The sequence below is a fragment of the Chlamydotis macqueenii genome, chromosome 16 (genome assembly GCF_036417535.1).
Source record: "Chlamydotis macqueenii isolate bChlMac1 chromosome 16, bChlMac1.mat, whole genome shotgun sequence".
In the NCBI taxonomy this organism is placed as follows: Eukaryota; Metazoa; Chordata; class Aves; order Otidiformes; family Otididae; genus Chlamydotis; species Chlamydotis macqueenii.
The window spans coordinates 3,724,302-3,751,432 of NC_141571.1; the positions used below are offsets into that span (position 1 = coordinate 3,724,302).

Consider the following 27,131-nt stretch of genomic DNA (forward strand, 5'->3'; position numbering starts at 1 on the left):
TTAGAGTAGTTTGAGTATCTCCTCCTTATTTCCATTGCCCACTATTTTTTTTTTCTTCCCTCCAGTACTTCTTTTTGGAAAAGTACTCCTCCTTCCCCTTGGTTGGAATCACTCTGCTGTGTGTTACAAAACTATCAGTTGTAGCACGTTGCTCAGCGCCAAAACAGAGGTGTGATTGCAGCTGAAGTGCTTTTGCAGGACAAAAGGGCAGGTGATACTGAGTTTATTTTGAGTTAGTGCCTGACAGCAATCTTGGGAAAATCACAGAAAGTTATCATCTTTTGAGTGAAGTTGAATTACTTTTACTCTTTTGAGAATTGTTTGTAGTAATGCAGATGGTTTGGCCAAGTTTTGGGGTGGGTAATTGCATGCTTACTATTGAGAATTCCCACAGGAATTTCATTCCGATGTATGATCACTGGGTCTTTGCCCCAGTGAAAAGGCAAATAGTTCTGAAAGGGTTTTCATGCCTGTGGTAGCGGGTGAGGAAGCATTTGATGTGCGTTGCAGCACTTCTCTGGTTAATGCAGAGAAGCTGATCTCTGAAAACGTCTTTAGGGCAATCAGGAAAATTCTGCTCCTAGGTAAAAGCAAAACATGAGAAGAGCATAGCCTGAAAAAGAAAGGTATGGTAGAAAAGAAGAAAAAAGAAAATGAGACTGTACCAGTCTGTTATTAGCTAGGGGTGAACTGTGAATCCTGCACTATCTGTTGATCTGACAGATAAAAATACTGGGATCCAAATAGTGGGACCCAGAGTAATCATTTGATAAGGAAACACTTTCTTAGCTTATAATCTTGGGTCCAGAGTTATCTTTGAAATCGGCTGTGCTCTTAGCCACTTGACCACTTCCTTTGAAAGTGGCTACTTGATGACCGCCAAATACCCGAGACTCAGAGAAAAGAGAGAGGCTGAAGGATGACGGTCACCGGGTCCAGCGGGGAAAGCACAGAGGTGCACTGGCTGTGTCAGTCAGTGTGAGCTGGAGCATGAAGGAAAAACATGCCAAGAAAGCAGTCACTCATCCTCAGGTTCACCAGAGCAGGTTTATTAGACGGGGAACAGTGGCAGCAGTACTAGCTCAGGTATTTCTTTCATAGAAAAGGAGACAATATTCAAGCAGGAAATTAATGGGGTTTTAACTTGAACACAAATGGGACGTCTGTTACCTTTCAGTTGAATGCCCACAAACATACCGTTGTGCTTCCAGAGACACTTCCATTTATTCAAAAAAAAAAAAAAAAGTTAAAAGTAAGATTGCGGGTCATTAAAAGAGTGAGTTATCCCTGTGAAAGGAAGAAGCGTATCAATGGACAAGTATGAAAGTGAAAAGGTGAAAGAATACAGGCGAAGTGTGCCTGTTATTAGGTTCTCTATGTATCAAACCTCTTGCTCATGATAGAGTGCCTGTGCTGGTGGAGCACGTATTAGAATGGTCAAGGGAGAAACTGGGAGTGTCCTCAAAGGTGAATAAGTTCTCTAATGATTAGGGAAGGGGTTCAGTTATCTGGCAATTCATGTCCCTGGGAGCTTCTCCTTCTCCAAACACAGACAAGTGTATTGGCTTATTCCTTGTGAGTGGGATCACCAAGAGAATGAGAGTCACCCCTTGGACACTGTAGGGATCGGGGGTGGGAAGAGGGAAACCTTGGCCAATGTGGGCTGAAAGGAGATTAGTATATATTTGTATGTGTATATTTATGTATATACATGAAGGAAACCATTTTTGTAACCAGAAAATACAAATGTTTGTGGTTGGATAAAAAATAAACTAGGCATTTTTGGATTAGAAGACATATGGCAAATGCTTATAAAAATGTCAGCTACAGTTTTGCACATTGCTGACAAACAAAATGACAAACTTTTGAGCAGTGTAAATTATTATTGCCAGAGAAGAAGGGTCAGAATACGAGTCTGCAGATAGTCTGTTAGTAACCAGTGTCCAAAATGGCAGGGTAAAGGTTTCTAGTGCTGAGCTTGAGGGAAGGGTTGAGGTTAAACAGGCTTTTGCTTACAGCTCTTGCTACATCCTCAATGATCATACTTCAAGTGTTGCTGAGAAACCTGTTTATCTTTTTAAAACTCGTAAAATAAAAAGCAGAGAAGGTCTAAAATATTTTATTAAAACCTGTGATGAACTGTAGAACTGAGGAAGGTTTTCCACAATGCTGATGGGACATCATCAAGGGCTGCAGTCCATAGGTCTGGTGGGTGCTCCTGCTGCGTTGGCAGACATTAGTAGCAGCCTGCGTAAGGACAACTTTGGTACTAAGCCATTCAGAAATTGGTCGTACTTGTAAAGATTTGTTGGTTTTATGTCTAGCAGTGGGAGCCAAATGATTTCCAAGCGATTCAGTGACGGCCTCATTGTTACCGGGGAGCGTGCCAGGTGCCCGCAGACTTGAGGTAACGGTTAATTCAAAAGCGTGAGCCGGGTTTTGTTTCACTCCTGCTCATTGAAGGTGCCAGAACTTTGCTTCCCACAGACTCGCTGATGAGCTATTGCTATACTAGAAAAATTTCAGACCAATCTTTCTGCAACAATGAGCCCGTGAAAGCGGGGAGAATGATACGCTGCTGGCTGTTTCCAATCTTTTAATCGATCTCCCCTGTCTAACCAAACAAAGGACCGGGCTCACGCAGACAAGTGAGGGCAGCGCCTGTGAACATCCTGACAAAAAGTGAAACGGCAGCAGCCGCATCTTTCGTTGTCAAATGGGTGAGCAGTGTTAAGCAGACAGTAAACCTGCCTCAGCTGTAGCAGCAGTGAACTTGAGCTTTGTTAACTTCCTGAGAAACCAAAAAAGCAGAGTGCGTTTGAGCAGTTTGCAGCCTCCTTGAGCCTGAAATAGTAAGCTAGAAATAACAAGATTGCTGTTGCATATCATAGAGGTGAAGAGCTTAGTGGGAATAAAAAAAAAGGATTAACGTTTCATAAAGATGGAAAGAATATGAAGAGTTGCTGTTGTTTCCCAAAACAAAAGTTAATTGGGAGAGCTCTAGAGCCACCTGCTCAGTATATCAGCCAGCCTTTTAGTGATGGAAAGAAGGAGGAGACTTATCATCAGGAATTAATGTTACAGAACTCTACATCCCAGGATATATCCCCAAAAGAGATGTGAGGAAGGGCTGAAAAAAGTTACGTTCTTAGAAGATGTGAGAATCTTTTTGATCTAAACTGACTCTTCCACCCTGAAACTGTTTCAAAAGGGATCTGAAATCATTGCCACCTCCTGATGCTCTCCTTTGCCGCAGTCGCCATTTGGCTCAAGCAAGCAGTTCATGTTTCCATTTGGTGTCTGGAGAAGAAAGCATCTGCTTTCTAATATTCAGCACATTAAAAATTAATTATAGACTGGATGTGTTATTAGTTACTCCTTTTCCTAAAGAGTAACATGATTGAAATATATTCTGGCTTTCACCAAGGTGTGTCTTGATTAACTCAACTAAATCAACAGACCAACTGATCAGCATCTGCTCTTGACTTTCAGTGGCCACTGCCACTGTTACTGGTGTGTCAAGAACTGTGTTTGTTATGATGCCCTAGCTGTGTATTTCTTGCTTTGCTTTACTCTTTTGTTATTGGAAACATTCTGGATATTTAAGGCTCTTGGGGCTCTAATCTTAACTTCGTCTCTTCCTCTTAGTGTCTATCAGCTTGTTGTCAAGGAGGAGAAGCTGCAGAAAGCACGGAGAGCTGCAGACATCGTTGAATGCTTCTCTGTCCCAGTGAGCTATAAGAACGCTTCCAGTCTTGACTCACCACACTACTTTGCAGCTGAGCTGAAACCCATCAACCTGCCCGTCACGCAGCCGTTCACAGTGGGGGACAACAAAACCTACAATGGCTACTGGAACGCTCCGCTTTCTCCCCTGAAAAGCTACAGCATATACTTCCAGGCTCTTAGCAAGGCAAATGGAGTAAGTGCAGAGAAAATTGAACTGAATCTGTACATATGACCACCTCTGTCTGTCCTCCTCATCTTTCTCCTTCCTTCTCCATTGGATGCCAGTTTAACTCCTTATTATTACCCTCTTACAGAAATTTGATGAAAATTAACCACGCCATTACTTGTCTCTGATGCCTAGATCCAATGAGAAGCCAGTTGGGGAGCCAGACTCTGTAAAGGCACATGTTGGCATGTGATTTACAGAATGAATTGCTTACAATTTGGATTTTTTTTTCCTTGCATATGCATGAATGTTGGAGTAGGGGCTATTGTGCTTTTGAAAAATGTAACTGCAATATCCTGATAAGTCTCCAGTTCACAGTGCTTGTGATTTTGGAGGTGACATTATGAGATTAGAACTACCCAGAAGCTATGGAGTTGGATTACCTTGTAGCTTGCATTTGGTCACATCATAACGTAGCACTTCTGGTTGGGAGTTTCAGCTTGAGTAAGTCATACTGCAGGGAGGACTGTGTGCATGTCTGTCTTATCTGGACTATATTTTTACATGTACTTACTCTGTGATGTGAAGTTTAAAATGGAGACTGCACAGGAAACATAGTCTGCCCCATTCTCAGACTCAAATGACGTATACCTAATGTCCCAACAGGAAAAGGGGAAGGCTTCTTTTCCCTCTTCTGTTCCAGCATAGGATAGTTTGCGTCCTTCTCTTTTAAGTCTCCTGTTTCAGGTCAGTTCAGGTAACAGCGTACAAGCCAGATCCAGTCTAAGCAGTCATTCACCTTCCTCCCTTTGGCTCCTGTAATTGTTTTTCATTGTCACCTAACAATACAATTTGACACCGTCCCCTCGTAAAGAGTCTTAGAGCATTAACATGGCATCAAGAAGCTGGGTAGCTGAGTCTGTTATTAGCACCTTTGCCAGTGCTTTCGTGAATCTGACTTTAACATAGATAAAATCTCCAAGACATCACCTCTGAAAGAGCAAAATTAGAAAAATCCATCAAAGGTGAATGGTGTAGACTTTGGTCTCCACTTGTGATGGTGTCATTGATGCTCAGCCGTACATCACAGAGCAGTGTATGTTTTTTAGCAGGCTAGCAATGCCAATGAATGTTAACAGCGTACCTTGGTGTTTTACTGCCTTCATTTATTACCATTTTCCTGCAGAGTTTCTGCTGCATGGCTGAAAAGCACAAATCCCTTCAATACTGTGCTGTTTTTCACCTTGGTTCCCTTTCTAGTCAATACAGTTTCCTTCCAGCACTACTCAATTAATTCAATTTTGGATTTGCCTTTATAAAAAGGAAATTGTGAAATACATGTGTATGTCTCTCTGTGTCTAGTTAGTTCCCCCTTGTGTGATAGTTAATTGCTAGTGAATGGATCCCCAGGGAAGAAAAAACTTTATTTGCTTAAGTACAATATAACATGCCATAAATGGGTTATAGGAGTGGAAAAGTAGGCTTCCCTTGGCGTTCTGGATTAAGGCAGCACTAACGTGTGGGTCCTGCCTTTTCGGGATCTCTGTAGCTGGCAAATTGCATCGCATACAAGGTGATAAGGACTCAAAAAAAAAGAATGACTTGCTTGGGCTGTCATCCTAATAAAAGCACAAGATTGTAAAGGACTTTTTAAATATAATCAAAAGTGTCTGTATGCTACAAGGCACAGTTTGTGAAAGCGTGAGAAGTATCCTGCCAGACAAAACAAATTCCTATGTGAGCAAGCAATTTTCTCTTCTCCTAATAATTTTGATTGGTACTGTATGTGCTTCTATATCCTTGAAGTGCAGTGCTATGTGGAAAAAACATAGAGAGGAAATGTCTGAGATTGGAATATGCGTGTTCAAAGGAGTAGCTGTGATATTTTTTTGTTTCTGGATAAAATCCTCAAGCCCCACATTTCAAACATTAGGGTCTGATTTGCATCCAGTCTTTTGCAGCTGTAAATAATAAGTTTTGTTTCATTCCCAGAATTGTTTACACGTGTAATTTCTATTTAAGAGTTCTGACTTTCCACTTGTGTCTATAACCTGAGCAGTTTTGACTGGTCTTTGTAAAGCCTGCTAATAATTATGACTGCAACATGGCATTTTTGATAATGGACATCTGCAAAAAAACTGGAACAGTAACAACTTAGCACAGCTAAAATATAGCCTTATGTTTCCTTGCACATGAAAAACTTAACACAGCACTGCCACTCATTTTTTTTTTTTTTATTGAGGATATTCTATAGTTTCATTAATCACTGACAGTTGTGGAATGATGAAGCTTCTCTCCACACCTGGAACCTGCAATGAAAAACCTTCGTGTAGTGAACCAGAACGTCTTCCTTTGGAAATGTAGGACTCCAGGGAGAGCTTAATTTGAACAAACATTCTGGTTTTGGTCAAAAAGCTTGATTAGGAGGAGGTAGAAGTTATAGGAGCTCTGCATTGTTTCATCTCCTCTGTGCGTGGAGGGTTGTGCTCATTTTGTGCTCTCATCTGCTCTGCAACCATTAGTTGTGATTGTTACAGTGAAAGGAACATAATTAACAGCTGGGTGCAAAACAAGTGTGGCAAATTGCTGCAAAAATCAGATCATGAGCTTTTCTGCCTTCTCTTGTGCAATGTTGTACTCGTTGTCTGAGAGTTTGAATGAGAGAGCTGTCACTGGCTGAATTCTTTTTCTGGGTTGTTGTATGAAGTTTGGTCAACGTGATGTTGCTTCCAGACAGGGGTCTAAATAGAGCATATGTGAAACAGAACGGTTTTCAGCTTTGTTCTACAGAACGCTTCCAAATTGTGTGAATTTCCCTCCTAGGGACTGTTGAAAGCCAGATGCTGAACTGAAATGTGTCAGAGTTTGAAGTGAGAGGGGAAAAAAGAGGAAAAGGAAACAGAAGCTCCAGGCTTTGTAACTGTGGGAGTGAGAAGCACCATTAGTTACTGTTTAATTGTTAAATGAAGTTAGCACAAGAAGTGATAGAGGAAGAAGAATGGACAACTGGCTTCGCTGTCCTCTGGCAGGGTCTCCACACATGCTGTCGCAGCCATCCAGGTAGTTACTGATGTTTGCTGGTTGTCCTGGTGCCACCTGCTGCAGATGGCTGCCTGACAGAGCATGGCGTTTTCCTGGTCTGAAAAACCTCCCTGAGCTCAGCCCCGTCAAAACACCAGCCCTTTCGGTGTTTATCACTCTGGAAGGCAAGGCCAAGCTGGCAACGCCGTGTTACTCCTTATCCTCTCTTATCCTTATACTGGCTTAATAACCAAAGTTAAATGTTGCAGGTTTTATTGTCCCCAAGTTCTTTATCTGGGTCAGCGTAGGTGACAGACTCTGATTAGTGATCCAACCACATGCTCAAACGGGGAGAATTCTTTGGCTGCTGTGAAACCTGCCTGAATTTTTGAGCAGCTCAGAAACCAGAGCTTTCTAAAAATCCTTCCCACAGTTGCCTTTTACTTCATTGAGTTAAAATGAGATCTGTAATGGCACAGTTGCGATCGATAACTCTTGGCCATTTTTCCTCTAAATGGGAGATGAGACAGGAGCCTTTGGAACACAGCTGGAGATGATATGGGGGATGCTGGTCCTCCAGCTGGGTGGTTCAGCAGGTGAGCGGTGTTTGCAGGCCAGAATTATGAAAAGTGGCACCACAGGAATCAATGAGCGTATTATTTTTGCGGGAATGATAAACTCTACAGAGATGCTTATTGATTTTTTTTTTTTTCCCCTCCTCTAATGACTTGTACTACATGCACAATCGGGCAGTTCATTATTATCAGGAGACTTCAGGCTGGATTTCATGATGCTGACAGGCCTACTCACAGTACACAACATTCTTCTGGGGTGTTTTGGAGGTACGGATAGAGCTGCCAGCAGAGAGGTGGCATCCATCCCTGCGGGGATGGCCCATGAAAAAAACAGAGGTACTTCAGCAAGAGCTGTGTTCTGAAACATGAAGTGGCACCAAGGCTGCCTGCGTTGCTTCTGTGAACTGAACAGCTCTGAGGAGCTCTGTGTTCCGTAGGGTTTCAGATGAACAGTTTTGCTCATTTATGTTTACTCCTTAATCTCATGTTGGAGCTGCTGGGGCAGAAATAAAGCATCTGTGGAAGCACTTCACTCGTTGTACAGCCCCTGTTTCCACATCTGGGGACAGAGTATGTGGACCTGAGTGTTCTCTGGATAGTAAATAAAAACCTTCTCCAGTCTACTTCGTGTTTGAGGGGCTGGGAGGTGTGGGTATTCGATGATTAACTAAGTACCATTGGAATAACTTTGCATTGTAAATAATAAAAGCCCTAACCACTTTGTTAAACCTCCATTCTCCAAATGACAGAGATACTAAAAATAGCTGATAATTGGAAAGGCAATTCTAGGTTTAGCTTAGTCTCTTGGAGAACTAAGTTTCCTTAAGCTGATAATAGAAATTATAGGATAGTCCGTTGATTCTGCACGGTTATGCGTGCGTGATTATTTCAAAGACAACAAACAGTGAACTTCAGTGAGATAAAAAAGAAACACACGATCTATTGCTTCCCCTGAACTTGGGCAAAATTTGTCGAGGACCAAAAAATTAATTCCTTAGGATGTTCAGTGGACAGAACCACAGTTTCTAACCTGTGTGAAGCAGATTGCCAACAAACATGCTCAGAGTACAGCTCTGGGACTTGAGGAGCTAAAGCTGGAGCTGAGGTCAAGGGGAGATTGGTAATTACTTGTCTTGCCTCTGCACCAGCAAAAGTTAAAATTGCCTGTCCCCAGTTTGAGCTGGCTGATGAAATCATGCCTGTTGCAGCCCTGAATGGTACGTCTGGGGACAACAGGTCTCGCTGGTGCTGGCAGGTGGTTCTTCAGGCAAAGCGTGCACTGTTTAGCTAATGCAAAGTCATAATAATGGTAAAGGGAAGAAAAAATTGTGGGTGTGAAAACAGATGGATGAAAAAACTCTGCTTCTTTTATTGTTGTTCATAGTCTGTAAACAGCAAGCTGTCATTTTAAAAGAAAATTAAAAAAATAATAATTTGCCCTTTTAGGTTGTGAAGATGCAGCTGTCACATAAACATATGTCCTTCTGCCCTCACAGCCCTTTTCTGAAGAAAATTGTTCCCATCCAAACACTATAAAGAGACAGAGGCAGAACTTGTCTTGTTATCATCCAGGGTACTTCAGTGAAACATGCGTTTAGGAACCTAAATAATTAGTAGACAGCATCAACTCCCTTTCTTTGAAACAGAAACAATGTTAAAGGAATGTTTAAAAAAACCCTGAGAACTCAGAAGATTGTGAAAACAGACTCATAGTCTGTTGTTTCAAGTCTTTGTGCGTGAGCTGTGTTGGCAGAGAGGGCTTACCCAGCTCCTCTCTCTTCGGAGAGTCTCCAGCTCCTCCGAATCGTAGGTCCGGGTCTGCCAGCACTCAGAGAGTCCTCATGCGGTCTGTGTCCATGGTGTATGAACTTAAAGATTTGGCCAAGGTTCTGCCTGGAGTTGAGGGTACACCGTCATTGTATTTTATTCATGTAGAAGTGAGTTCCAGAAAACAAACTTACTTAAATCTGGTAAATGGGTAGATGGGCTTAATACGCAGTAAGCTTTCTGGATGTGAAGCATGTTGGAAAATTAAGGTTGGATCAAGAGCTGTAGGATATATTCATGGAGAGTTTTCCTGTTCCAGTTAAAATATACCTATGTTGTTCTGTTCCTCTTTGGATGTAAAATGTCTGCCATAACCTAGCAGTGATATAGAGCCAAAGTAGCAGTGCTAGTGGGATCTTGAATCATTCCTCTGACTTCAGCCATAATATGGAACAGATATGTAGGGTCTTGGGTCATCATTAAGATTGTTGTAGACATATAAGGCCTTGTAAAACTTCTGTAGTATCGTAAAATGGGAATTAGATATCACAGCATTTTAAAGAATGTTCAGAAACAACACAGAGACTGAAATTTGGGGAAATTGTTTTTCGATTCTTACAACTTTTTTGTTATCTCTTTATTTCGTTATTTTTCTTATAATTACTTTAAGCTATTTGGATGGGTAACTGAGAACTACCTATGTTGTTTATTCCTGCTTTACTATTGGCTGAACAGAAGCATCTTACTTTACTGTGGGCAGAAAAGCACCTTGTCTGAATCAAAAGTCATATTTTTCATAAAACATAAGTGATTATGGGAAAATAGTTTTGCCGATTTGGGGAAAAAAAAACATATTTATTTTCCTCAGCAGAAAAGTTTGTACAAACTCAAAATTCTCAGCATCAGTCAGAGAAAAATAGAGTAAATGTAAAGAGATGTCATTTTTATGAAACACTAAAGAGATGAGCAGTGAGTTGATCAATGAGGTGATAAATGGGAATCGTTGGAATAATCAGCTCTAATCAAGAATATGGACTAAGTTCAAGTTTTTAAACTTTAGCATCCCTAGTAGCTGGACATTTGGTGTCTGTGGTGGTTTCTTTTATGTTTTCCTTCTTGGAAGATGCAATTTGAAATGAAGTTCTGAAGTTCAGATGTCTGGTTCCTCTAGTGATTGATTGCCCTTGCTTTTGGCAGTGCCAGCTCATGGTCTTCTAATAAATACGACTGTCTGTGCTAAATGTGGCAATTAGTAGATGTGGATACAAACAGAACATACTGCATCCTGTCTTCTCAAATTACCCTGTGGGAGGGTAATGTGCAGGATTATGCACATGCTCAATGAGATCAGTTACGGCATTGTTAACAAGGTTTCAGTTATTTTCTCACTTTCTTCTCTCACCCTTGACTCGTTTCTCCAGTTGCACTTTGAAGCTTGCAGAAAGCAACAAACACACAATAAAATTTTTCTCAAGAAAATGCGAGCAAGTGTCCACTTACTTGTAGACTGCAAAAATGCTGTCTCGATATTTTGTATTTATTTAATTTTTCATCACTGTTTTTCCAGGTCACCTTGTTGTAGATTGCAGCTACATCAGGATGTGTCTGTCTTAAAATTGCAAGCATATGTGCTGAGGCTGTGCTCTGAAAATAAAGCTATGTTTTTCCTGTTTCATGTATCATCACTAGTAATAAAGATTTTGGATTTCCAGAATAGCTGGCAATTCGAGCTGATTATACACGAGGCAGAGATGAATGGGGAGCTCTGTTGACTTTGCAGTGCCGACGGTTGTACAGGTTGTGTAGAGGAATTCATTTTTAAGGGAGAGAGAAGTCAGTGCACCAAAGTGAGATGTTTCTGGTTTACGGGAATAAACAGTGCTTCAGTCCCACTCTGGAGACTGTATGGCTGGGAAGGGATGTCCTTAATAGACATGATTTGTCCTTGGTGATTCAGGCGTTCGTTAAGTGAGTTGGAAGGCAAGATGAACAAAGGGACAATTTGTCCTGAGTATTTCGTTGGTTTGTAGTCTACTCACAGGGTTACTTATATCCAGACAGTGTGGCTGGCTTGTATCTTGAGGAATGCATAGAAAGTAATCAGAGGGAATTGGTCTTCTGTTTCCCTGTGTGGATTGTTCCCTTCCTACATAGAACCTAAGTGTAAAGAGAAAGGCACAATGGGACTGTGTGTTTCTGCTCAGGCTAAGGCAGGTCTGTCACAGGTGGAACAGATCTCTGAGAGCAAATTAATCCTTTCACAGTGTTCATCTTATTGCTTGAGGATGGAATGAGGTGCTCAGCAGTGCATTTGCTAGGCTGTTTATTCGAGAGCACAGGCAGCATCCATATTAATGTGGCATTGTTAAACACAGTAATTTATGCAGTATTCATTACACCTGAGACATGTACAGGAGTGTGTAACGACATAAAGTGCTACGAAAGCCCTGCAGCAGATTACTGCCTGACAAAGTCAGCTTTTAACCAAAGCAGCACATTAAGATTTGGATGGCAATCGTGCATTGGACAGAAGAAACCAGTAAGGGCTGTAGAATGAGGAGCTGGGGATAGCAGAAAGGATGTGTTTTCAGCAGAGGTGGCCTGAGAAGGCTGTTGAGTTGGAGCTGTTAGTTAAGCCAAATACAACATTGCTGTTCCGATCGAAACTCCTGTTAACGCAAGTCTGTAGGCTCTGAGGCAGGTTGAACAAAGGTGTTGGGTTTGATCCCAGCTCTGCTGTGAAGAACCGCGGTGGCGTGGGTTGTGTTTGAATAGCACATTTGGCAGAGCTAGCCATACAGCATGCTGTTTCGCTTCACATACGTATCGGAGAGCTGAAATATTCAAATGACTGCTTTGGTGTCTGTTTGCCATGTGTTTAAATAAATACCCAATTTGCAAAATTCGCAGTAATGGTGCATGAAAATTCGATGTACAGTTGCCTGTACTTTTGACCCAAGGCTTGTCTGCCTAATACAGATCGGATCACTTAACTGGTAAATTCTGTTAGTTAATCAGGCAGTTATGCAGGACCCATCACTCACACAGAATGTGGAGAAACATGTTGTCACTCTCAACTTCTCTACAGTTAGAGAAGCGGCAGTAGGCAGGTCCATTAGAATGGAGTGTTTTATGCAGCTAAAACCATTGGTGGTATTTTCAGAGATGAAGTGTAAGAAAAATGCTTATTTATTTCAGTACCTTTTTAAAGGCATGTATGGTTATTGTAGATGGGCAAATTACACACCTTGATGTTTTCCTTTTTATTTTTCTTTTATTTTTCAGGAAACAAAAATCAACTGTGTCCGGCTGGCAACAAAAGGTACGTGGGTCTCTTTTTCATGCAATGCATAATGCCAGAATGTACAAGCTGCAGTGGTGACACAACTTCATTACAGTTAGTATTCAAAGAACAATTTTTTTTTCTTTCTCCCCGCCCCCCAAGGAATATTACAAAGGCAAGGCAGAAAATTAATTTCCATAACCACTGTACTCTATGTGTGGACTGTGTTATTTTTTTAAAGGCACGGTATCTTTCCCTGTCTCTGTGGTTCCTCCTTTCCCTTATCCTATCAACAGCTTTCCTGTCCTGAGAACTGTTCTTGCTATTGGCGGAACATCACTGAAGAAGCAACGTTAACTTCCTATTAAGTTTGCTCTTTCCACAAGTATACAAGGTAGATAAGTAAGAGATCTCACGTAAGCCTAACCTTGAACACAGAGGGACACAATTCTTTTATCACATCATTTTCATGGGATCATTTGACAAACTAGTAGAGCACATTCCTTATTTTCATTGCAGTTATTTCAGATTAGACCATACTAGTAGGTCAAATAGAACAGACTTGAGCAATCCTGAGACAAATATTGTTAAGATGGAACGCTCCAATCCCTAGGTTGCTTCACAAGGTGTAGCTCTTGAGGGACCAATTGTGACAATGTCTGAGTTCCTTCTTGGAGTTTACAGTTACTTTAACACCTCTTCTAAGGACTTCAAAATCACCCCAGGGGCTACTTTGCCAGCAAAGTTATCAGAAACCAATTTACTTGTAACACAGAGGAGCAGCTGTAAGAAGACTTTCTCAACACATGTCGCAGTCTCAAAATGAGCTATAAGGAGATGATAGGGTACTTGCCATGGGTCGTGCTACAGGTAGCTCTCCATTTCCAAAACTCAGGATTGCCATCCTGTGCTCTCATTGCTTTGCTGTAATGTGCAATAACTGCATTACTGCCCATGGAGTCTTTTAAGAGTTAAACAAAATAGGTGGGAACCCATGACTTTTTTTTTTTCCTTTGATGCACCATCTTATTTTTTCAATTTTTTTTTCAGTCCTTTCTGTCTTTTGACAGTAACACAAGTTATAACTTCTAGGTACTTTCTTCTGATGACTTCTGCATCTGTACTTACAGAGGAGCTGGGACAGCTCAAAGAAGTCCCAGCCCCCTAGCAGAATAGGACTTTTTTCATATGGAGAAGTCCCCTAGTCTTACAGAAGGCCATGTGCTGGGATGGTCAGTGCTGCATGAAGTTCCCACCTGTAGAGCTGTTTTCTCTGCTGAGACTTGATACACAAACTGGTGGGGCTGTAAGCGGTTGTGTCACCACTGAAAGCCAAGGAGGATGACCCGTTTCTCCCCTTTCTCCTTTTCATCTCTGGGTCTAGTACTCCTCATATCCTCGTGTTGCTTTCCTTTAAAAAAGTTCCTCGTAAGATCTTTATTTAATTCATTTCTCTGCGTTACAAACGTTCTATGTGTCTCAGTCTCCCCTTCTTCCTCCTCAGTTTTTCCAGCTGATAGTGACGTGACCATTTCAAATACCTTATTTTGGCTTTCTGGTGGGAGAAAGAGAAAGAGCAGAACTGGGTAAGACAAGCCTGGGTGAAATTAATCTCCCCAGGGTTTTCCCAGAGCATCACTGGTGGTCTGTTCATGAGATTAGAGAAACTGGATTAATTCATTTTTGGAAACCTGTAGTTTCTTCTGTTTCAGTCATTCCTTTTTCTGGAGTTGGTGGAAAAACATTGTCATGCTAGCAGGAAAGATACTTGTTCTGTTCTTGTTCAAAGGAAAGTAAAAACCTACGTAGCTTGAAAAGCCCCACTCTTTCATGACCTTTTGAATTGCACTGTCTAATTTGAGTAATTCAGAAAAGTGTCGCATATAGTGTTTGACCTTGAGTTGACTTCTGCAAACTGATTTAATTTTCATTAACCTGTTAGGTCACTAGGAAGAGGCAATAAGCTACCCTCACTCTGCTGTTTCTGAATGTCATCCCTTTTTAAAAAAAACCCCTCTTACTCATATTAATTTTGTAAGAGATACAAAAGAGATTATTAGAGCTTGAGGATGCCTAGAGCCACTGCTTATTGGTGATCTTATTCTTTAGGATTTTTCTTGATTGATGTGAATGGAAAAGAACAAGAAATGATGGTAGTTCTCGTGTTGATTCCAACTGTCTCAATGGATTTCACTTTTGATTTATAGGCAGATATCTTATTTCTGTGTGTGGAGTGTGGAAATCCCTGTGGAATTTTTTTCTTTTTCTCTTTTCTTTTTCTTTTCTCCCTTCTTTATTTTTCTCTTGTCCTCACTCTTTGAATTGGAATGTGGTATTTCTCAGCGCGTGACCATTAGCAAAGACACTGGACTGTGCACTGCTGCGGTGAATTTTATGCAGGTTTAGCTCTTCAAAGGTACAGTATTGCCTGCAGCTCACAAGCAAGGTAGCATCACAAGTGAATTTGTAGTCTTGATAACGTAACAGCATCTTCCATTACTGCCACCTGTGAAGTGTGAGCAGCTGAGCAGTAGCTGAACAATGTGGTTCTGTGGTTTGGAGCTTTCCCACAGTTTCAGATTTCCATGTGTCATGAAACAGAATTCCCACCGTACATTAACTCCATATGGATAGAAGGACTCAGCCACTCCACATCCCAGCCCTGAAGAGAGGTGTCGTGTCTGCCCTCTCTGCTGTGTGGCAATGGACAGAGACACTCACAAAACAACAATTACCTTGTGACCTGATCAAAGGCTGATAGCCGGGATGTTTGAGGTGACCTACTGTGTCTGTGCTGTCTTCTGTCTACTCGTTATATTGATTATCATTAATGGCATTGTCTTGTATTTGCCTTTATTTGCATCGTTGTCTTTCTGAGGATAGACTGAGCGAACCTGTAATCTGCCTTGAACAAAATAATCAGAGCTGCCAGCAAAGATACCGCTGTGGTGTCTTTGGTAAAAGTGAGAAAAAAACAACAAACAAATTGTGGAGTGGGGTCTGGTCTCAGCGTTGACAGCTTAAAAGCTCTTCTTTGAGTCGGTACCAGAGAAAAAGCATATTTTGTTTTGATGCAAGAAAATAAATACATACTACTGGTGCCAGGCTGAACGTTCATTTTGGGATATAGACCTAATTTTTACATTCCTAGACACTGGACTGTGCAGTAGCTCCATTAACGTTAGTAAAATGAGTTCTGATTTACACCAGTGAAGGGAAGATTAGAATCAAGACATGTTTAAGCAACGTGAGTGTTCTCTTGAAGTACTGGATTAACAAGGGCACTAAACGTGAGTGTGGGAGTAATTAGGCAATAAAATGTGTTAGGCAGTGTGGTACTGGGGGATTATAACACATCTTGGGTGTTGCTGCAAGGCACCTGTTCAGAAGCTGAGTAGCTTTAATTACTTGAGAGATGAGTGAGTTCCACTGTTGGTACTTCAGCAGGCTTGGGAGGCAGTTTGCTTTGTGTGTCCCATTGCCTGAAAACCTGTAAAATGAAAGTAGACAACTCTTTAAAAAGTGTTTTAGTCCATTAAAGAGAGTTTTGGTGGTTTCTCAATTTTTCTCTCCTCCCCTCTTAGCAGAAAATAGACTGTTCAGATTGACCTCAGCTCAGTTCAGCTCCACACAGGAGCTGCTTCTCGTTGTCCCAGTGGTGCACTCTTCTGCATGGTTTTCTGCAAGCTACTCCTGTGTGGATGAACTTGATTCTTGTGGTCGCAAGAAAGATCTCTCAAGTCTTTCTGTGTTGGCCTATTAAATGTCAGAGGGAAGGGGCTCAGCATTTCAGAGTGCTAGGTCATTACACCAGTAGTGCATCCTCCAAAGCAGAGCTAGTAGATACCCGCCCGGGCAAGCACATCTGTTGAGCTCATGTCCTTCTGTCCAGCATCTCAGAGTAAGAGTTTGCAGATGCCAGCGACAGGGACTCATCATCAGCCTTTGCTGTGGTGACATTGGGGAATCCATCAGAAAGCTCTCTGTGTTTGTCCAGTCTGTGTAGCCATTTCACGTTTTGCCAGCATGCTTGAAATCCACAAGCATCATTGACCTTTTGTATTTACGTATTTATTTATTTTCAAGTTCATTGGTCTCAGATTTCTTACCGTTTCTTTCTCTCCTTGCATGGGATACTCGTCTTTTTTAAAACACTGGAGTAATGTTGTCTCTCACAGCATTAGTCACTTGGATGCATATCATTAGCATAAACCACTTTTTAAAAATAAGTTTCTAATTAAACCCCGATTTACCAGCTCTCTGCCATAAAATTTTCAGTCAGCCAGTTTATTTATTAGTTTTGCCATTTGGTTTCCTTGATAACATTTGTTTTAATATGTACCATTATTTCGGAATTAACTGACTTGTTCTCCCTGTCTTAAAGCAACATATTTATATTGGCACCTTATTAGAGAAAATTGCAACCTCTTACCAAGAGCGAGCGATTACCTCTTGTATTCTTAAAGTGCATTAAATTAATTTCACAGCGTAATTGAAACCAAGGCAGAGGGCTCATTAATGGTTCCTTATCTCCTGATACTCGTTTCTTCTTTCTTTAAAATGTGAGTTCTTGCAAATGAAAGAATGGAACTTTAATAATCATTATGCGATATATTTTTATTTTTTTCCTTTTTTTTTTTTTTCTCTTGTGCATGCTGCCTGGGAACCATTTTGCTTGTTCTTAGCAGTAATAGGTAGACAAGAGGTGACCACGCGAAACCCACCCAGCCTCTTGAGCACAGGTGATTATCAGTTCAGGAAAAGGAAAACTGTTCAAACTTCCAGAAGCCTGAGCAGCTTCATGACTTCTTGTTTCGTATTTGATTTGCATGGGAAAATATTTTTACAATTATTGTAACTACAGTATAAAGGAAGCAGTCCTTACACGCCACTCCTTGTGCGCTGAAGTGGGTATACGCCTGTGCGGAGGATCATCTGGAGATCCAAACACCACTTAAATCTTCATAGGAGCACTTGAGCACGGCTGAAGAGCCCCATGGATCCCTTGCTGGCCCTCTGCAGAGGCTGAATATCCCTGAGAATGCATGGAGATGACCTTGCAGTTTTGAATTAGAGTAGCTATGGCGTTTTCTGGGGCTGATTATTGCAGTTACTATTAGACAGCTGAGTCCTGCTGTTGAAGAAATGATGAAAGGAAAATGAGAACTAGATTCTGTCAGTCATCTATATAGAAACTTCTGCTGGAATCAGAGGCGTTGCAGAATCGAGCCTTGGTAGCACTGTGTAAAGTCATTCTCAGGTCACTACTGGAGGGGGTTCAGAACTTTTCAAGGGTTTTGCATTTTCCCTCAGTATGAGCTTGAACGTCTATGTGTCACAAACTTGCCTGGTTGCATATAACACTGGGACCAGTACCATCATTTCACTCCAGAAAACTCCCATCAGCTTGTGGAAATAGCTGCTTCTGCTTTAACCTGATGTGCATAGAACAACTTATTGGGATCTGGCAGAGTTACATGTGATTAATAAGAAAGGGAGGGGAAGGAGGGTTGGTTTTTCAGTTTCGGGATGGATTACATTTTTGGAGGACTGCTCCTCTCCCAGTGCTGTATGGTTATATTCCTACCTAGCTATGACTTCATCACTCAAGAATTATTTTAACTACACATTGGGGCAGCTGTAATGATACAGGAACAAAAAGGTACCGGGATTACCGTGAAGTTCAAATGCATTTAAGATTGAGAGAAATGGTCCTGCTCTTTTGTAGTGCATCAGCACTGAAAAAGGGAACTTCCTGGGAGATGAGTACTTACCCATCTTGAGACCTTAGAAATGAAACCTGAGTCTGAAAGCGGACCAGTGAAATCATGGGGAGAGTGACTGCAAAAAAAAACAATTGAAAATGAGGAGGAAAGAAATTCCTACTGTTCACAGGCAGTTTTGCTGCATATGGAAACTGTTCATTGAATAGCTCTTGCTCCCTCAAATTCATTTAAGAGGGCTCTGTTATTTTCTGAAATATATTCTGGTTTTGTAGACAGATAATGTATTTTTTAAACAGATCTAATCCCACTTCAAATCTGTTTGTTATTGCATTTTGTCTTCTGATGCACTGTAATATTATTCCTTTGACAGGTTTATTCTGTTTTGTGCTATTTGTTTCAGATGGTTTTATCACACTTTTTAAGTTGAATGCATTATTTTTTTTTCTTTTGCCCTGATTATTGCAGTTACTTCGCCTTCTAAAAGTTATTTTTTTAGCACAAGTTTGTGTATCACCATAATTAATTGTTAATAACAGACACACTTATGTTGCTTTCACTGAAAAATATTCCCCACTGAGAAGACAACTCAAGCTTCCTGGCATGTGGATGCCCACTTAAACAAGTGAGCATCTTTATTTTCACCAAATTTGATATCAAGACTTCCTTATAGAGATTTAAAATGTTAAGTTTAGGGGCTTCCTTAACCCAGGGAGCTAATGAACCAACTTTGAATTAGTGAAGAACCTGGTGCAAAACTGGATGAGGCCACAAATAAACTGAATTTGATGACCTCAGCCCAGTTTCTAGAGGATGTTGTCTACTCTAGAGCTCTGCTGCACTGACAGACCCTAATCTTGGGCTCCCCAATTAAAATAAGCAATGAGAGGGGAGAGGCTGGGACAGGTACGGTGTTTAAGGTAAAATTTGAGATAGATTAGCAGCAGTAGACTGAAAATATCACCTCTGTAATTCAGAGCATCTGCTGCTGGGATACACTGGGTTGCTTCAGGAAATAAAGGTGTTTACAAAAAGCAGAACAAAATTGATTATTGCTGTGTGAGCCAAGTCCTCCTGGAGTCCAAGCAGGCATGGATTTACCTGGAGTGCTATAGAGGCTGTCGTCCCCTTAAAGCACCCACCTGGTGTGAAAGGATGCTGGTGGCTGCGTGCTGTGGCTGGTGGGTTGTGCAGTCAGCTTTGTTTGCAGATGAACTGGTAGCCAGGCAAAGGAGATGAAAGGGAAAAAAAAGGCAGTAGTTGGACATTAGAGCCAGAAGTGATGATCAAATCAGAAAGGATTTGTTTTGGTTTATTTAGTTTTAATGCAAGGAGCAACGCACGATGACTCATTTGTGAAATTCAGAGTTGTGGGGTTTTCTTTTCGTCTCTTTCTTCTTCTTGAAAGTTTGCAGGAAGAACTGTCTGGATGTCCCCTGAAGCCTGTGCACGGGGACTGCGAGATGGGGCAGAGGAAGGGGGCAGCCGCGGGTGGAGAAGCAGGAGGAGAGGGCTGTTAATGTTTTAGAGGGCAGCAGTGTTGCATGTTCCTAACCTTCATACACTTACACCAACTTATTTGGGCAGTCAGTATTGCTCCTCTGTTTCCTGATATCTGGAGATGCTTTCTAAGGTGTGTCAGCTGCTGGTCAGGTACTGTGGATTGCTGAAGTTTTTCATAAACAGGTTATTGTCAGTGTCCTTAAATAGCACTTCCAAAGGCATGACGAACCCAAGGCTATTACAAATACATTATGCCTCTGTTTCCTTAAATAGATTTTTCAGTGACCCAATGTTCAGAAACAGGGCGATTATCAATGTGTTAGCTTCTCAGTTTCTTCCAGGAACAGAACATTTAAAGAAATATATTGGTAGCATTAGGGTATGTGACAATGTCATGAGAGAGATGGGTGTCAAAGAGGCTGTTTCGTAATACCACCTTAGAGGAAAAGGAACATCTTCATTCAAGACATGCCTGCAAGGGCTCTTTCAACTTGGCAAAGTACAGAAAGTTTCCCAGTATTTTATGCAGCACACGTAGAGTGTGTACACACAGACTCCCTTATGCTTTGGCCATGTGACTCCCTTTTTGCTGTAAAATGGTGAGTATCTTCCTTTGCGTGATACTCAGGCTTAGGGTGAAGTCTTACTGGGCATGGTTTCTGTAGGCCACCCATGGTACTCAAAGCACCTTTGACCAGCTGGGCTGGAAAGGTGGCCTCATTTCAGTGTTCATTTTGTACCCACCTCTGGGCTTTGCTCACTGGTTTTGTAATTTCTGCAGCTGGTGTGGCTGTGGATTTTTAATGGTAGCCGTAATGAGAGCAGAGGAACTGCTTAGAAGGGACTGGCTGGTGCAAAGGTTAATTAGTTTTTGTTGGTAGGGTGTGAGGAGTCTGTTACACATCCATAGCGTTGTCATGCACAGTAAAGTTTTTCACTGTATCAGTCAAAAGATTGATCTCCCTGTGTTTGTTTAAGACTGTACAAAAATTAAGTCACATCTGTAAATCTGAACTTGTGATAATGGAAATTTTACTTGGTTTTCATTTTCATAATTTCAAGCTAGTTTCTAAACAGCTCTGCAAAAGCAGAGAGTTAAAATGGAAACATGCCATCACCCTCTGAACCACCCCATCGCTTGGCATCACAACAGCTGCTCCGTGTCTGAGCTCTTCTTTCAAGCAAATGCAATAACCTTTCCCGTTCTTGGGGGTCGTATGTCTGCCGTTAGCACGAATTAAGTGCTTCTGTTCTGAAGTGAGAGGAAGAAAAACAGGAGGAGAAAAGAAAAGCTTTTGTGGTGAATTTGCCTGGAATCTGCAGAATCAATTATTCTGTTACTGCTGTTTTTTAATGTTCATTCAATTTAGTAGTGCTAAGCTTGATTCCTCGCTGTGTATTTACCCTCATCTTCCTACAGCTTCAACCTGTGTGCTTCATAATCCCTCATAGAAATTCTGGTCTGTCTTTCTCTCCAGGACTGCTTTGTTTTGCTGCTCTCTCTGCTTAGAATTTGGTTGAAAGCTTTTGGCTCCCATCATTCTTTCCATTCTTTTTGAGCTTTTAAAAAAAAAAAAAATTAAAATGTCTCATTGTAGTCTTCAGGCTGTGCTGTTTGCAGCCTTCAATAACTGAAACCAGAAAATTGGTGTGGTGACGTTACGTGTAGTGATACTCTTGGTGCTATTAATTTTTTTTTATGAATTACAACAAAGAAATAGCCAAAGTGGACTCTGTCTTTCGGATTTGATGGGCTGTTTAACTTTGTTGGGTTATGATATGCAGAAGCACTGGCATCGTGCATAGCTTATTTTAATCCCAGTGCACGCAGCCAGGTGACGCAGAGGGCTGTTGCTGGGTAGTGCTGGCTATACAGGTATTCTCAATCAAGATGTAAAACGGTGTCCTTCCACTTTTGTTTCAGTGTTCTCGTTCTTAGAGGTACCTGTCTACCCTTGTGTCTGCGTATCAGAGGCTGTTTCAGAGGCATAGATATAATCATGATCTGAAAACATTTCTACATGCAGAGATGCTTTAATCATTTGTAGGCCAGTCGCATAGAAAGCATCATAAAAAAAAATAAAGAAAATAAAAGGAAATCCTATGTATAAATTATTTGAGAATAACTGTCTTTTGAAAATAAGCCCCTAGGTCTGTTAGGAAATTTTACATTCAGCATGCTGCCTGGCCATTATGTGCTACAAAGAAATTACTGAGTAACTCATTTAAACTCATAATGACTTTGAATCCATTATTTTTCAATTAATTTTTCTGGGTTAAATAATGTTTTGAAGTAATTTTTCTGATTGGTTTTTGTTTCAAGAGTAACTTTCTATCTGAAGAATTTTTATTCTGAGGTGTTGCGAATTTGAAACCAAACCTAGTCTTTGCCAGACTGACTTGTCCCCTTTCTGGGTCTTTCCTGTCATCTGGCTGTGGCTGAGCCCCTGTTACTTGTGTTGCTTCTCTCATTTTGTCCCGTCATCATTTATACTTGCACTGCTTTTTTTCTTGCCCCGGGGTGTTTGACCCATCTGTTCTTATGGCTGTTTTGTTCACTTTCTCTTCTCTTATTGTGCTATAGGATGCTTCTTCCTCTGATGCAGTGACATGGCTACTGATGGTGGTGGTACCACTTCCATCATAGGACTTTCTTTCCTACTATGCGGTTGGAAATCTCACATAAATATCTGTCTTTTCCTCCTGCCTGTGGCTCTTTTAAATTCTTTTTCCTGTCAGTTACATTTTTTTAAAATGCAATATTGTAATTGCCACTTTAAATAAAGAATGTTTCAAATTACAGTTTGTGAAATAGGTTTTAGAAAAGAAACTTGCATTTTCAGTCCTGCTTAGCTACACGCACTCAATAATCATTCTTTCCTGGATGTTCTTCAGTGTGCCACCTCCACAGAGAAGGTCACGTTATATCTAGTGGTTTATTGTTTTCAAATAATATATCTGTGCATAAATTGATGGGTGAAAGATTGCCATTGTATCTTTCACTTAGCTGCTGTGGCTGTTTCTTCCTCCATCCTACCCCATCCCCGTCTGTGAGGGGTTGTGTGGTCTGATAGAATTGTCACAGGGTATCAGTCCAGAAATGTCAGTCCTCAGCTCTGCTGTGCATGTATGCCTGTGATACCAAAGGCATATCCTTCATCTTTCCGGATCTAGAAAGTAAATAACATAATTTATTACTTACCTTGCATGAGCATTAAGAGTATTTAAAGTACATAGGAATATCACTCTCGGAGTGTATAGTGCTACATATGAACACTTGCTGGTAAGTGGATGATTTTTCCCTTTATTAGCATTTTAAGAAGATTTTCCTCTTTAGATATGACTGGCAAAAACTTGAGTTTAGGCTGTTGGAATCACTTGCAAACCATCTCGCAGCTCAGAATAACTAAAGACATCATCTCTTCCTTGTGGACAGAGGCACTTCCAGCTGAAGAAATCTTCTGAAAGATTTAACTCTGGAATACAAATGGCCACCCTCTATATTGAAAAAAATTTTAGATTTCAAAATTCTTGTCCTTAAGTTATCAGCCACTGCATGGCCAGCTTTAACCATGACCTGAAGCGAGGAGTTTAAAAGGTTGAAAGCTGCAAGGAGCCAGCACAGTATGAAACCATGCTTCCTGTACTTGCACCTTACTGAACCAGTCTGGGATTTAGGTATCTATGAATCCGCAGCAGGACGGCTGGATTAGACCTTGGGTGCCTGTGAGTGATTACTGAAAAAAAAAAGTCAGTGCTTGATGATCCATAAACCTGACTTCTCGTGGGCTGATGAGGGAGGCAACTCTGGGAAAGAACCCATTTGCCCCTGCTCTGCTCTCTTTGCATTTCTGCAGCATCACCAGGACAGTATCACCCATGAATGCGCTGCGTGTAATGCGTTCTGTCTCACTGCGAGATGCTGGACCTCTGAGAATCCTGAAAGGGCTTGAAACAACAAAGTAAATTAGGTTGGTGGGAAAGGACTAAAGTCTTGAAAATGCTATGAATGTAAAATGGAATAATGGGTGAATGATGATGCCTGTGAAAGTCAGATTCATGCCACTGGTTAAGCTTCTGGCAAAGTACGCTTTATACAGAACATACATGTGTATCCCTGAAAGGGATACTCTGGTCTAGTAGATAATGTGCAGATAGGGAGTCAGGAGACCTACAGACTTTGCTTCTCTGGCACTGTCTTCCATCATTTACCTTCTTTATTAAGAAAGTAAGCTTAGAGCATAAAATTGTTCTACTTCGTGTGAGTACAGTGTAATGGGGTCCTGGCCTTAGCTGGGCTCTGGGTGCCACTGAAATACACACAGTAATAACAGTGGTGACCTGTTCTATATCCTATTATTCCAGTATCCAGCTTTAGTTATGAGGATCAATTTATTCCAGGACGTGTGGTGCAAGTAATCACGAGAAAATATGGTTGTAGTTTATTTTCTTTCCCTTTTAACATCATATAAACCATCATATAAACAATGTTTTTCAGAAGGAAAAGGGTGGCCCCTCAAGTGCAGTAGTGCAGAGCTTTCCAAGTGTTTTTGAAGATATTTGTATGAAATGGCCATCTGAGGAGTTGTTGTGGGCTTCTGTGCTCAGAGGATTTCAGATCTACCTGCATGCCAGTCAAGAAGAGAAACAAAACTGAATTCTGAAAAAGCGTTGCTCTCAGGAGCAGCAGCAGCAGAAGTCATCTTCTGCAAGTACAGTAACAGCTCACAGACCAGAACAGTACAGAAACGTTCTCCTTACCTACAGCTGGTGGTGGTGCAGGTGGGAGTACAGGCAACCATAGGAGATTTAGGTGTCTACAAGGAAAATATACCAGAACGGCAGAAAAACAGGAGACTTTTGCAGTGATGTTTCACTGCAAAGCTTTAAGAATCCAAGACTCAGGAATTTACTGACACTGTCATATTATCAATTCCTAGGCACTATTAGCTGAGACAACTTACAAATGGTTGGACTAGTAGCCTCAAGGAATTGTTGGCCTTTGCCAAGATAGATAGGAAGAGTTAGATAGAAGATTCAAGTGAATCAGTCACCACAGTGTGTACGTGTCAAGATGGATAATAAGCCTTTATTCTCTTTCTAGAACTGCAGTTAGCCTACAATGGGAGGAGAAATATCAAATAAAAATACACTGACCGCACATTGCCTGTGGCAACAAGCAACAGCCTGGCAAAATCGAGCTGATCTAGTGGGTTAGAGGATGGAGTTGACAGCACATTTGTAATTTTTTTAAATGTGGCTCGCAATTCAGGAGGGTATTCAGATGGTACAAAAATAGAGGGGGTCTGTCTGTGCCTTTTGTGGTAGAAAACCACTCTCCAATACCTATTATTTAGGGCCGTAGGAGTAAGTGCAGGTCAAGTGAAGAATAATTTGGAGTACTTCCAAGTTTCACTTCAAGCTAATAGAGTTTTAGCCATTTTCAGGGAAAAATTGTGCCTTTATCATTTACTTTATTGTGTGATTGTGTTGGGATTGCGTGTATGATGGCATATAGCTCACCTCTTGGGCAGATTTCATCCAAGATTGTAAGAGATGTTGTCAAATAAAGATGATAATATGCAACTGATACATTATCTTATTTTCACTCTCAGGAGTCCCATTAGTGCATTTCAAACATGTGCACACAGAAGTTATCAGTGAACTCTTAACTGAACGGGAAAAATCAGTGGACACAGCAGAGCAGTAGAGTTGTCAGGGAGAAAAAGCTGAAAATTACGTGTGTATTTCAAACAGCTGGCATTATTGCTTGGTAAATATTGTGTTTTGCTGTGGCAAACTAGATTAACAGCTTAAGCTGTAGGAAAAGCAAAATCATACTTTTATCACTGCATGTGGTGAGTTTTCTTCCTTTGCATGCGTTGGGTCATGGTTCTGTATGTGATCTTCAAGATATGATGAGAGGAAAATATAATACTTTATTCAAGATCAGATCCTCATCCCTGGAAGTCCATTAGCTAAGTAAGACCTTACTCAGATCCTATCAGAAAGCCCTGTATTCAGTTATGTGGTATGGTCATGGTAGCCGTCGGGACTCATCCTTGCAGATAGAGGCCTCATAAAGTATATGCAGTTTAACACGCATCAAATGACCAAAAGAATAACCCAGTGAATGTTTCTACTGTCTCATCAACATATGGCCTGGATTGACTATTTTGTCCCCAAGCAACTGACTTCATGAGCAGAAGTGACTCAGCTTTTTGAGAAGGTCAGCAACAGAGTTGTTAAAAGAGCAAAACATTACAGTCTTCTGATGACAGCACTCTGTTTTCACCTTTAATTCGCTTTTCCTACTGTATTTAAGCTGTAAAGGAAGACTTGGCTGACTCCAACAGCAAAGCGAAGATAAGATTATGATCTCATGTAACATGAATTCATTTGACTTAACCAAATGGAATGGTGATATTTTTAGGAGCAGTTAAGTATATCAGGAATATGATAAAGATAGGCTTATTTAGTCTTTAGAGTAGCCACAGCTCAAATCTTTTGGGGCTTTCTAAATCAAGCTCAGTGGTTTAAACTATATCTGGAAAAATTCTATGTAGCAAGTAGTGAAGTCAGCAGAGCTAAGGTATATGATAAGCATTATACCAGTAGTCCCAGCAACAGGGGGTAGCATTCTGCAAGGCCCTCAATTATTGCAGGGACAAAAGACTCTTAAAGTCAGATTATGGCAAGGAAGTAAAAGAAGAAGTGCTGTGCAAATAATGTTCCTAAATATGTTTTGTCTTCAGGTGCGTAGGCTTTACTCTTAAAAAGTTTCAAATAGAAATTATGTTGTCGTGCCTGGGCTAAGAAGAGCTCAGGCATGGAGTACATTAGATGATGTGGAGGGTGCTCTCTGCCTTGGATTGATGCTTGTTACATGCATAAGTGTAACTGTATGCTTACAAAAGCCATGTCTCCAGTACAGTGAGAAATACAAATGTGTTCTGATTTTAGAAGAAAAAAAAAAAGTTTCTGCAAGTAGTATTGTGGGATATATTACTGCAAACTTTTACATCTGTTATTTCGATGAGTAAGGATTGCACCTCCACTTCAGCTATTTGAGATGAAAATTATAACTGCTATTAATTCTCCTGCTTCTGAGTGTATGCCGAGTGCTTCAGAACAGTCAATTCTCCATCGCAGTATAATATGGTAAAATATCAGTTGTATTACACTAGGATTTTACACTCTGTTACTGCTTTGATTTATCTGTCGTTAGCCATTATTAAAGGCAGATTTGGTTAGATGGACAATTGTGTATTGTAATTTGATTGCAAACGTGTTGTTAGGCTTTCAAATGACTATTTAAAGTGAATCATTGCGTGATTTTTCTACAAATTCTCTTTTTATCTCCT

General features: G+C 40.9%; 1 protein-coding gene across 2 annotated transcripts in view; it reads left to right on the top strand.

Annotated features, from left to right (window-relative positions):
* Positions 1 to 27,131, top strand: part of PTPRT (protein tyrosine phosphatase receptor type T) — a 444,344-nt gene that overhangs the window by 347,679 nt on the left and 69,534 nt on the right. Inside the window, exons 12-14 of one of the 2 annotated variants that reach the window (XM_086760452.1) lie at positions 3,649 to 3,922; positions 12,544 to 12,580; positions 17,227 to 17,283. In XM_086760452.1, the coding sequence (XP_086616578.1) occupies positions 3,649 to 3,922; positions 12,544 to 12,580; positions 17,227 to 17,283 (368 nt within the window). The remainder of the gene's footprint in view (positions 1 to 3,648; positions 3,923 to 12,543; positions 12,581 to 17,226; positions 17,284 to 27,131) is intronic. The other variant, XM_086760451.1, reaches the window with a different exon arrangement.